Genomic DNA, 12,856 nt, shown 5'->3' on the forward strand with positions numbered 1-12,856 from the left:
TCAGATGCCTTTGTAGATATGATGTGGCTCTGTTAGGACATTACCACCCTTCTGGATTGGCATTTGTAAACCAGATGGGACACACTGAAGCAGTTGTAATGGTAGTCTGTATATTATGTGTTCATGTTTAAGCTGATTAATTGGGTCCCTAGTCAGTAAAGACAGTGGATCCTAGAGTGCTCCGGTCACTCCATTTGAGTCATAAAGAAGCTCCTTTAGAATCCAGAATATTAAAGAAGAGCTTTAAAGAAGAATCCAGTAGGCTACTGATGAGCAAGAATGGGAGTTTAGCTATGTGCACATATATATATATATATATTTATCTATCTACGTATTGGCATCTAAATGTGGGTATCTGAAGCTTGAACTGTGTTGTCTTGGAAAACTCTTGAGAATTCTGTTTGAGTTTATTTCCTGTGCCTTATGCAGCCACTAATTGAACTAAGCTTGCTAACTTTTTTAATTTACTTACTATCAAACGTAGGGTAATAGTAATATATTGTTTTTCCAACTGCAGAGTTTAGGATAGCAAAAAAAGTTTCTTTGCTCTTGACTCTTCCCTGGATTATTGGTTAAAACTGCCCTTCAATAAACCACTTGGATGCTGTTCATCAAGCGTGAGAGGGGTATTTTTCTCTTTCTCTTGGCTTTGGCATATTCCCCCAAAAATCTAACTTTCCAGACTGCAGTGTTAATAAAAAGTTCACAAGCTTGTTTCTCTTTTTGATAGGATTTAACACATTTTTTTCCTTACTGGTTTTGGGTTTGCTAAACAGATCTATCTTGCTTCAAACTACTTCTAAGCAAATGAACAAATTTCAAATTATTACAATACATGTGATTCAAGTATTAAATGCTAACTGCTAGGTATTGAATGATAGTTTCATTTGGAGCGTGATTTAAATGTTTGTGATCTAGTAACAGGTTCTTGCTGTTGTCTTCATGATTAGTATTTTTAAATTTTTCTAATTTTTTTTTTTTTTTTAAGTTTTTATGAAGCAAATTACTCACAGATAGATGTCTGAGCAATGCCATGACTTAAGCTTGTGTTTGCTTCCTCTTGTATAACATTTTCTCATTCTGCTTTTTGTAGACTTCTGTTTGGAACTTTCACTATTACTTTGTCTTTGTATTCCTACAGAAATAGCTTGCTAATGTAATCCGGTAGATTTTGTCTTGTTTATTTCAGGAAAGCTAAAGTATGTTTTGCTTATGAACTGCAGTTGAATTCCCACCTGATCAAATTTGACTAAAGTACTAGAATAACAGTACTTTTTACTGATGTGTTTCTTTTCATTGTCCAATCTTGTCTCCATTCTAATTGAATAGCACATGTGCACATGTACCTTGTTGATTTGGCAAATTAAAAGAAAATAGCTTTTTTTTTTTACAGCAATTTGATTTAAATGGCATTACTATCTCAAAGATAAAACTGTAGTTTGCTCTTGATCAGAATTTTCACAGTAGCATACTTCTTTCAGTCTCTGGTTGCCGCTCCATTGATAGTTTAAATCAAGTATGATAAATGCTGACTCCTTGCTTAGCAGTCCATTCACATAAAGTTTTACATGAAAATATAGTGTATTTTAAACTGCTGATAACAGTGACAAAGGTTCCGATTCTGATGTAATCAAACAATTTGGAGTTTGACTCTATTTGAAATGTCAATGTAACCTTGCAGTACTATACTTTATTACTGACTGTATGATAGTGCTGTCCAATGAAGTCTGCAATCATTGAAATGCCCGACTGATGTCAACAGGAGTTCAGGGCTTGGTGGCATCTGTCAATGTACTGAATTACTGGTTTCAAATGGCAGAGCTGATTGAATCAGGAAATGCAATTGATTGAAAGACTGTGTACTCCAGAGAGATAAATTGGTGATGTTATAACAGGTTTTAAGTAAATAAGGTCAAAGTTAGGAGAAGTAAAAATTTTCATCACAGCTGCTGAAGGAAAATACAAATACTGATAAAGTAGATCCATACCAAAACAAATACAAAAAGGTTTAAGACTGAAGAATACATCCCATACTTAGATAATAAGAGAATATATTCTGCAAGATACTGTTGAATTAAATTTTAGCTGTTTTGATTGCCTGCATTTTCTACCCTTTGCTGTGTGCAAATTACAGATGAGGCTGATCAGATTCTCCACCACGTTGCGGCACTGAAACTTGTGCAGTTTGTGGGCCTGAGGAATACACCTTATATTCAAAGCCAAGGATTTATTTTTAGTCTAAATGAATTTTTAATGGTCTAGTCAAATTATTCTCAGTAGCTCTAACGCATGTCTCTGCTCACATCCAATGCCTCTACTTTTCTATGCTGCATTTTATTTAGGGTCATACTGCTATTTGCTAGTTGTCGAAATGTATGTAACAGTAAACTTTGTGCCACAAACTTGTACAAGACTAAGCAAAATCTAAGACTAGTGGGGTGGTAATTATTCTGTTACTAGACAAATCCTGTTGCAGCTAAATAAGCCAGAACAGAGCTCCAGGCAGGCAAACCAAGTCTCTATAAAGCCTGACAAATCTGGAAGCATGTGGTGTTAGCTTAAGACAAAGGCTGTGGCCTGTTACTAGCAAAAATATCTGGGCTACAAGACCACATGTTCTGAGCAAGATTTTAAAGGACATGACAGACAAATACTGAACATGGTGAGCTTTTTCAGTGTCCCAAAAATATTTGGTTGTGCAACAAGAGACTCCTAATTTCTTCTTTGTTGGGTGCTGTTAAGACAATTACTGGAAGGCTTTATTCAGTCCACTTTTGAAAAGTGGTGGTTTTAAAATTTTTTCTTCTTGTTGTGTGGCGTTTGGATGTAGGTAAGTGTAAGGATTTTCTGTTTATTTATCTTTTAGTATTTGTAGTTTTCTTTTTTGGGGGTTAGCACTGCTCTTTGTTACCTAGTGTAGAGTGATGCTTTGGCAGCAGCAAACAAATACTGCAATAATTCTTAGAAACAGTGCATGCAGAGCAACAGGTTTCAGGAGTAATACAACAATTTTGTTTGGATTTATTTGAAGGAAATAAATGATAAGTTAACTAAGTTATATTTTCCTTTATGTTTCTAAAATACTGCAGATGTATGTACAGAATCATATTGCATGAAACTAGGGAAATAACAGGTTTCAGGGAGGAGAAGTGTCATAAGAATAGTTCTGACAGGCACTACAAAGATGAAGAATCCACTGTGACAGTTAAAGCCCCAAATTGTTACAGATTTAGCAGCTTTCCAAGTGGGCTGTTTAGAGAATAACAGAGGATTGTTTCTTACTTATAACTAAAGAAGCCCCAACTCTAAAAGATCTTTCTCAAGGGAACATATTTTATTTAAGACAGAATGGTCAAGGTTATGGTCCTGTTACCTAAATTCCTATTTAACTGAATTCTTTTAAAATTGACTGCTAGTAATGTAGTGCCAGTACATTTCTGAAAGAAAACACACCATAGACATATTCTTTTTTAATATGCATAAGTTTTTTATTGTTACACATTAGGTGATGGTGTAATTGATCTCGCTGTAAAGAATATGGAGAAAGGACTTGAAGAGGCTTTCATTGCCTTGCAGTTTCTAGCCTTATATGTGGATTATTATTAGCTTTATTAATAAAATTTTATTAATTTTTTCTGTTATGCACTTTGCTAGCATAAAATGAAAAGGTGGACTTACAGCAAGAAAAAAAATAGCAAGGAAACTTTACTTCAACAAATCTTAATACAGCCAAATATGTTTTGAGCCTTGAAAGCATTTTCTAAAAAAAAGAAGCTTCTAAACATCGAATTTAATACTATTTTGTAATATTTAGGATTTTGGCTACTTAACATACTGTTTTCTAAATGGTTTGAGCATTTGCAACCTTTTTTTATTTTTGAAGTCCATACGTAGGCCCATCAGAGCATTCTTGCCTGCTACTTGAGCCTTTCAAACAACTTTCATGGGTTTGTGAAACAGGATTTTGCTTCTTAAAGCCATGTTGCATTTATTAATACTCTTCATTTATAATGTTGCCTTTGTTATGTTACTTATTAATTTTATTCTCTATTATAGTTTTAATATATTTGCACTGTAGAAGAGTCAAACTTACCTTTCTGTAGTTGTCCAGATCTTCCCAAAAATGTCCTTGTAAATATCAGTATAATTTCTGTCATCTTCCTTTTCTTGGATGTCATCATGCTTTTGAGTAAGAACTTAAATGCAGTAGCAAGTACTAAAGTTATTTTATTCTCAATTTTTTTCAAAACTTCTGGGTGAATACTTTTGTCACTTCTCAATGTTGGCTTCATTTTGTAAGTTCTTCTGCCAACCCCTGAACCTGTTTGTGTCTCTGTTATACTTTGGGAACTCCTTTCGCACACCAGTAGAACATTTGATGAAGTGTTGCTGTGGCCTTGGTTTTCCTTGGGTACTCCTTTTCACAGTGATCTTTTACTGACCCTAGAAATTCTCTGGTTGTCTTCAAGTCACCATCCCTGGAGGTATTTAAAAGATGTGTAGACATGGCACTTAGGGATGTGGTTTAGTGGTGGAATTGGCAGTGTTAGGTTAACCGTTGGGCTTGATGGTCTTAAAGGTCTTTTCCAACCCAAATGATTCTATGATTCTATGATTCTTTTGTGTAAACAATGTCAATTTAAAAAAAAAAAGAGAGGGGGGGAAAAAAGGAAATAATGGTTGTTGTCATCCTAGCCAGTATTTATGATTAATAGTAATTTGCCATTGTTCTAAAGGCTTGTGAATCTGGACAGTGAATTCCTGCTGTTCCTGGTTGTGGGTTTTCCAGATAAATCTCTTAATTCTTTGGAAGAGAGACTATTCACTAGTTAACCAGAGATGCAGGCGTCATGGTTGACCTGATGCTTGCTTTTGAACTGAAATATGTTCCCCATAAAATATCATCTGACACTCAGTATATTGAAAGAGGGAAGATTTTTAAAATGAAGGAGAGGAAGCCCATTCTGTTGTTCAGGGTCAGTTTAGTTTAATCAGCATTTTGTCTTCTAATATGTTTTCTGCGGTTCACACAGACTTTATGATTTCTGTTATGTCATTAACATTTTTTATATATGTGTAGATAAATGCATATTTACGTTGATTTTTATATGTTGAGAATTAGGCTTATCAAGGTATTTACTATGTGCTAAAGTTAATTTCCTAAAGGAACTTGCTATTTGTATAAAATGACAAAATTCAATGGAGTGAGAAAATACTTAATTTTTATGGAAATTTGTGAACTAGTGTTTGGTGTCTATGGCTCATGTGGCTGGTAAGAAATTTAAGTATCTTAATTATTAGACTTTACATCATGTCTAATTATCAATCTACTGTAGTCTTATTAGTAGTTCATTATGTCTTTTTGACTGTGGTGCACATTGCAATCTAAGAAATAAAATAATATTTCCTCTGTTATAGGTAGCTTGCATGCAGCTCATCAATGCTCTTGTTACATCTCCTGATGATTTGGATTTTAGGCTTCACATCAGGAATGAATTTATGCGCAGTGGATTGAAAGAGATATTGCCAGTAAGCATCTTTTAGTCTCTCTTTGCATTACTATTTAAATTATTGGACTATTTGAGCTTGAGAGGGGGAATGGGAGAACAAGTTCTAATAAGTTATTTTCCAAGGCCTTTTATTAAATCTGGGCATGAGCAGTTAGAAACATGAATCAGTCTTAAAATAAGAATGAAAAGGTGAAGTGTGCTCTCTGAACTTTATGCTGATTCCTCAGCATTTTAAGACTCTGATTTAGAACATATGACAGACTCTTGTCCACATGCTTGCTAAGCCAGGCTGAAGCCATGTTTACCTTTTGAATATTTAAATTAACTCGTTCTTGTAATTTTAAACTTTAAAATAACATAGACTTATGGAAGTTACTAAAAAGATAAGGTTTATTTACATAGGGAAACGCTAATTTTGTAAGCCTTTCTACTGTTTCTTCTTTGCAGCAATTGAAATGTATAAAGAATGAAGCACTAGATATTCAGCTGAAAGTGTTCAATGAGCATAAGGAAGAAGACATGATCGAGTTCTCTCATCGTTTAGAAGATATTAGATCTGAACTAGAATATCCTTTTGATATCAGCAAGAGAAACATGAACAAAATAAAGTCTATAATGGACATTTTTCTCGTATAACTTCTGTTCAAAAAAAGTTATCAGTCAACATTTGACTGAAATATTTTTTTCCTTGCTATTACTCTCCTTAACTCTTTTACTGAAGTAAATGATGTTTACAACATGGTGTGGAATACAGTTAAGGACACTAGCGCTGAAGGATATTTTCTTTCCATTCTACAACACCTTTTGCTAATAAGAAATGATTATTTTATACGGTATGTTTAATGCTATGTTAAATGTTAATTATGGATTTTGTTGTCATTTAGTCATTAATACAATATTTCTTCCATAAATATAATGATAAATACAGTTTAGTATTTTTTCTGTATGGATTGCAATTTGTAAGTATTCCTTTGTGAACTCATGTTCAAAAGTATCAGCTTCAACTTTTGGTTGGGAATTGCCTATTCTCAAGAAACATTATAGATCAGTGTGAACATGGTAGTGATTCTTGGAAAATTTGTCAGATAAATTTCTGGGAAATAGTTAAGAAAATCTTAGATGTTTGAAGCTGCCAAATCCTTTCTAAAACCTGCATGTGTTGTTTTTGAGGAATTCACGGCTCGCATGTTCTGGGCAACTGACTCTGCTATCATACCACTCGGCATTGTAGAACAATGTGCAGTTCATTACTCTTACTGAAGCAGGGCTGCAATGCATCCATAGTTACAAAAGTCAAAAAACCAGAAGGGATCAAGCTGAAGGAGGAGCCTTCTCTTTAATTGGAGGAAGCAGGAGGGAGTTCTTCCTTCCTGTACTTACACAGGGGGAGAGATGAGGAGTTTGTAAAACAATAGTGGTTTATCTTTAGGTCTGCTGCTTTTTCAGGCTTTGTGTAAACTGTTCTTGTCTAATAAACTGGCAGATATATTTATCCTTTGAGACTTTGGAGTTTGCACCTATAATTCTATGGAAATAAGTCAGCCCAAATCCTTTGACCTTATTGTGTTCATGGATAGGGTTTTAAGTATAAGCTAATAAATAAATATGCTGTAAAAGAACTCATCTCTGTCTTTAGTCCACAGTATTTCAAATTAATTGAAGAGTGTGTGTCCCAGATAGTGTTACATCGAAGTGGAACAGACCCAGATTTCACGTATCGTAAAAGATTAGATATAAATTTCAGCCACCTAGTAGGTAAGTACTATGCTTGGAAATGATCATAGTATCATAATTCTTCACATGTTCAAAAAAACAGGTTAAAGTTGTACATGTGATGAAGAATCTTGTGTTCCCTGTATATGCACAAGTGTGTTTTTGTTTATTTTTTCAAGATATTTGTGTAGATAAAGCAAGATTAGAAGAATGTGAAGAGAGGGCTTCTGAACTTTCCAGAAAAGTAAGTAATTTTTAAGTTATGTGATTGTAAGATGGACACAGGGGATTATGTAATAGCTTCATGAATAGTATAAGTGAAAGTGGCATGTTTTTTAACTACAAACTACTATTAGTTCTTATGTTTAAGTAGTAATTTGGATGTTTCTTGTGGACTGGGAAACAGAGAAAAGTGGTATAAATTATAAAGCAGAGTGGTATAAATTATAAATCTTTCTACTATTTATTTTAAGGTTTCATTTATAAATCTCCCAAAGATCAAGTGAATGCTTTATTTGAACAGCTATCAGTTTCTTCAAGAAACTAAACAGTGGGAGAATAAGAATCGACTCATTTGTATCTACAGACTCTGTATTACTGTACATCAAGTTTTCAAGCTTCTCAGTCTAATTTCAACTTAAAATTCATTAGGTACTTATGTAATTTCATATAGTAAAGACTTGTAGTGGTAATAGAGATAGTACTTCCACTGAGTGAATACATGGAAGTTAGAATAGCAGATATGTTGTATTTGCCCTTAGTGGTGTTAACATGGGAGTTTTAAGAAACACAAAAGGAAAAATCAGAATCTAGGGAAACTATGTAGAATGACTGGTATCAACAATTTTCTTTTTTTTAATGTTATTTGCTTTTTTCTTAGTTTGAAAAAGATTTTGTAGTTCATCAGGAGACACAGGCCCTACTGCAAAAAAAAGAAGAAAGAATCAATGAACTTGAAGCAGAATTACAAGCTTTTAAATCACAGGTATATAACAGTTTAAATGAATGTATGAGGTATTGTGTTTGAAGTGGTGACTTTGCAATCTTTTGCAGATTCTGATAGTGCAGTTGAGGGTGTTTTTTTTTTTTTTTCCCAAAGAATCCTGTTATCGATTATTCTTGACTGTTAGTTTCCTTTATTTCTGTTCTTTACAAAGAATTGTAGTGTGACATTAATTAGCTCTTTCAGTTCCCAGATGATCCTTTTTGTGTCTGATCTCTGTTAATTAAACTAGTTTCTTATGTTTCATTTGGGTTTTGCTTTCAGTGTCATATATTTCTAAAGTAATTATCCACATAGGGTAATAAGTCCTATGCTTTTAGATTAGCATTCATTGCTGTGATCTTTATCCCTACACAGGAAATTATGCATTACGCAGTTGGCTTTGCTGAAGCCTTACCATGTATATCCAGCAGTGAAAGAAATAACCTGGATAAGAATATTTCCTGATAATTTTTCAATTTCCAAGCATAGATAGATATTTTAAAATGTGATGGAGAGGAGTAGTTGAGTTTACTTGTGACTGCTTCGTCTCTAAAATCTGTTTAAGAAGACTCTATGACCAAGTGATTTTTCCTGTATCTTATTTTCTGGGATAAGAAGCACAATCTAAAAATGGCTAACGAAAGACAGCACTGGGGAGACATGCATATAGGAAGGTGATAAAATACGTGTTTTGATCATAGAGTTTTTTTACCTTTGAGCTTGTTTAATTTTCTTAGTGATGAAAATTAGTTTAGCTCTGCTTTGGTCTGTTTAAAAATGTTGTTCTAATTCAGGTTTCTTGTCAGAATTAACTGTTAATATCACAGTCAAACAGGCTTTAAAAAAACACAATAATAAAAATTCTTGCTTTCTAGAAACGGAATTTTAGTGAGAGCTGTATATCATCCATTAAGAAAGTATTTTTATGTGTGTATCTTGAAAACATACTTAAATACTTACTTTTCTGAGTGAAATAGGTTTTCTCTCCTATATTTTACTTTTTCTCTTGTTCATTGTATTGAATACAGCTTCTTTTTTATATGCAGACAGTGAGAACAACATATGATTATACTCACAAATTCATAGAACGATAGAATAGTTTGGATTGGAAGGGACCTTTAAAGGTCATCTAGACTAACCTCCCTGCAAGGAGCAGGGACATCTTCAACTAGATCAGGTCGCTCAGAGCCGCATCCAACCTGACCTTGAATGTTCCCAGGGATGGAGCATCTACCACCTCTCTGGGCAACCTGTGCCAGTGTTTCACCACCCTCATTGTGAACAATTTCTTCCTTCTATGTAGTCTAAATCTACCCTCTTGTAATTCAAAACCATTACCCCTTGTCCTATTGCAACAGGCCCTGCTAAAAAGTCTGTCCCCATCTTTCTTATAAGCCCCCTTGAAGCACTGGAAGGCTGCAAGAAGGTCTCCCCGGAGCCTTTTCTTCTCCAGGCTGAACGCCACCAACTCTCTCAGCCTGTCCTCACAGGAGAGGTGTTCCATCCCTCAGACCATTTTTGTGGCCCTCCTCTGGACCCAATCCAACAGGTCCATGTCTTTCCTGTGCTGAGGGCTCCAGAGCTGGATGCAGGACTCCAGGTGGGGTCTCCCCAGAGCAGAGTAGAGGGGCAGAATCACCTCCCTCTACCTGCTGGCCAGCTTCTTTGGATGCAACCCAGGAGGTGGTTGGCCTTCTGGGCTGCGAGCACACATTGCCAACTCATGTCCAGCTTTTCATCCACCAGTACCCCAAGTCCTCCTTGGCAGGGCTGTTCTCAATCCCTTCATCCCCCAGCGTGTACTGATACCGGGGGTTACCCTGACCCAGTTGCAGGACCCTGCACTTGTCCTTGCTGAACCTCATATGAGGTTCACATGGGCTCATTCCTCAAGCTGGTCCAGGTCCCTCTGGATGGCATCCTGTCCCTCAGGTGTGTCAACTGCATTTCAATCAATTTATCATACCATGAATTATTCCACTGTTAAAGTTACTTGAAATGTTTTGTAAATATCAAGTAATTGATTACTGCAACCTAGTACTCTTAGTCTTAAATCCATCTGAAGAGGATTCTTTGGTTTCTCCATGGCATCAGTTGCTACTTAGCATGGCTACTTCAGCCTGGTATGACTATCTTTCTCGTGATCTCATTCCTTTACTCTTCCATTGTATTTCATATTTGTTGATGTATTTCTTTTGTCATTAGTGCCTAGCTGTTCAGTGCATATTTGTCAGTTTAAACAACGCATATGTTCAGAAATTCAAAACAATACTGCTGTGCATTCATTTGCATTTATTGACATTCAGCTGTTTACTTTAAAAAAAATTCAATCCTTTGCTTACTGTATTCCTTTCCATTTTTAAAAAATAAAATGGACTGTTGCAGCTCATAATTATCAGTTGAAAAGTTGATTAACAGTATGACCAGTATTAATCTATGTCACTATTAGATAAATATTAGTTATTTATTCTTTTGGGTTTTTTGTCATGTATGTATTTATTGATGTTTGAAGGCCTATGATAGAAGTTGTTTAAATAGTAGAAAATATGTCCTTGGTCAGCTGTCCTGGCTGTGTCCCCTCCCAGCTTCCCGTGCACTCCCAGCCTTCTTGCTAGCAGGTCAGCAGGAGAAGCTGGACTGTCCTTGACTACTTAGCAACAACTCAAAACATCAGCATGTTACCAACATTTTCTCATCCCAAATTCAAAACATAGCCTCACACTAGCTTCTGTGAGGAAAATTAACTCTACCCTCACTGAAACCCGGACAACTGGAAAATATCTGTTTTTCATCAGAATTACTAATCTTGTCATATTGTGCTGTTATGTCCTCGGAATATTTCTCTGTAATCTGTAGGATAAGAAAGAATGGTAGAGACTAGGATGTTATTTTTTTAATTTGAGTTAAACTGTGGTAGTCTAGATAAATATCTCGAAGAAATTCTATCAGACACTTCTTAGGTCATGTTCAGTGAAATATGACAAACAGGATATAGCATTTCAGTTTTTCATTTTTGGTGTGCACTCCCTGGTCTGAACGTTTGCTTCAAATATTGAGACTTCCAATTATGAAATCAAAAGCATATTGGCCTCACTGTAATTCATATTTGATTGTCCTACCTAAGAAAAAGGTCACTAACTTGAACCTGGCTTGCTGTATTTAAACTATTAACTATGATTGTTATGTCGTTTTATTGATAAGAAATATGAAACTGAGTATTTTCTTTATCAGTATGGCTCCTTGCCACCTGATTTTCTACCATCAAGACGTGGAGATGCATCTGTTGTTCCACTGCTAGGTGCAGGACCACATCAACTGCCTCCTCCTCCTCCACCGCTGCCTTCTAATGGAGCCATTCCACCACCACCGCCTCCCCCGCCTCCTCCACCACTTTTGAATGGCTTGGGAATTTCTTTGGCTTTTGGTGGTGCTCCTCCACCGCCACCTCTGCCAGGCCTGCCTGGAGCCCAGTGTTCTCCACCTTCATGTACTTTGCCATTTGGAATGAAGCCTAAAAAAGAATTCAGACCTGAGATCACCATGAAAAGACTCAACTGGTCCAAGGTAGTTCTGATTAATGGCAAAAACTTGATGTAAAAGCTTACATAGAGCTTAGGATAAATAGTAGATTGTCAGGAGTAAGACTACTGATGACTACTAGAGCAATTGATACATTAGTTAAATTATGTAAGGTATGAATACTTTTACCCTTTAGTTTTCTTTGTTTTTGGAAAACTGCATTTCACGGACTCATGAATCATCTGGGCAAGTATCTGTTGACTTTCTGAGATACCTGTAAAATCATTTTTGCTCTAGAAAAATACAGCCTCGATACCAGCATGCTTCCTGGGTCCTACTGTGCCTTGTCTTTTAGCAAACTGTTTACACTGGATCAGTCACTGTGCTGTACTGATAGCTGTACAGTTTCAAACAAGTGTCTTGCATCTATCTAGTCTGGACCGTGGGAAGAAGCATTGTGTGTCTCTCCATTTATCCTTAGTGTGAATGTACTTTTGTAAATGTAATGGTTGAAAAAATATAGAGTCAGCTTATTTTTTTGCTTCCCCATTGTGACAGGATCAAGTATAACAGGACTATCAATCTACTGAGTTTTGGAAACTGTAATTATTCAGACCAAAATAAGTCAGTAAAAAGATTTTTGAAGCAATCAGAGCTACCATCTGAAAAGTAAGGTACTTAATATCTAGTGAAACCAGCTGTGTTCAGAGGCTATTTAAAGTTTACCCAAGTTTTAAATCTAGACCAAAGATGCCTAGATATCTACGCCAATGCACACAGCACGGGCAACAAACAGGAGGAGCTGGAAGCCATTGTGCAGCAGGAAAACTATGATATAGTTGCCATCACAGAAACATGATGATATGAGCCACACAACTGGAGTGCTGCAATGGATGGCTATAAACTCTTCAGAAAGGATAGGCAAGGAAGGAGAGGTGGTGGGGTAGCCCTGTATGTTAGGGAGTGTTTTGACTGTCTAGAGCTTAATGATGGTGACGATAGCATTGAGTGTTTATGGATACAAATCACAGGGAAGGCCAACAAGGCAGATGTCAGGGTGGGAGTCTGTAATAGAGCACCCGACCAGGATGGAGAGGCAGATGAAATTTCTATAAGCAGCTGGGAGAAC

General features: G+C 35.9%; 1 protein-coding gene across 1 annotated transcript in view; it reads left to right on the forward strand.

The window, feature by feature from the left end:
• LOC104622087 (protein diaphanous homolog 3-like) overlaps positions 1-11,772 on the forward strand; it is a gene marked incomplete at both ends in the record, with an annotated part of 29,521 nt that extends 17,749 nt beyond the window's left edge. The window contains 7 exons of the mRNA XM_010288748.1: positions 5,419-5,529; positions 5,958-6,076; positions 6,227-6,343; positions 7,147-7,265; positions 7,403-7,467; positions 8,104-8,208; positions 11,440-11,772. Coding sequence (XP_010287050.1) covers positions 5,419-5,529; positions 5,958-6,076; positions 6,227-6,343; positions 7,147-7,265; positions 7,403-7,467; positions 8,104-8,208; positions 11,440-11,772 — 969 coding nt within the window. The remainder of the gene's footprint in view (positions 1-5,418; positions 5,530-5,957; positions 6,077-6,226; positions 6,344-7,146; positions 7,266-7,402; positions 7,468-8,103; positions 8,209-11,439) is intronic.
• Between the last annotated feature and the right edge of the window lie 1,084 nt (positions 11,773-12,856).

The sequence above is a fragment of the Phaethon lepturus genome, unplaced genomic scaffold (assembly GCF_000687285.1).
Source record: "Phaethon lepturus isolate BGI_N335 unplaced genomic scaffold, ASM68728v1 scaffold21536, whole genome shotgun sequence".
Taxonomy (NCBI): Eukaryota; Metazoa; Chordata; class Aves; order Phaethontiformes; family Phaethontidae; genus Phaethon; species Phaethon lepturus.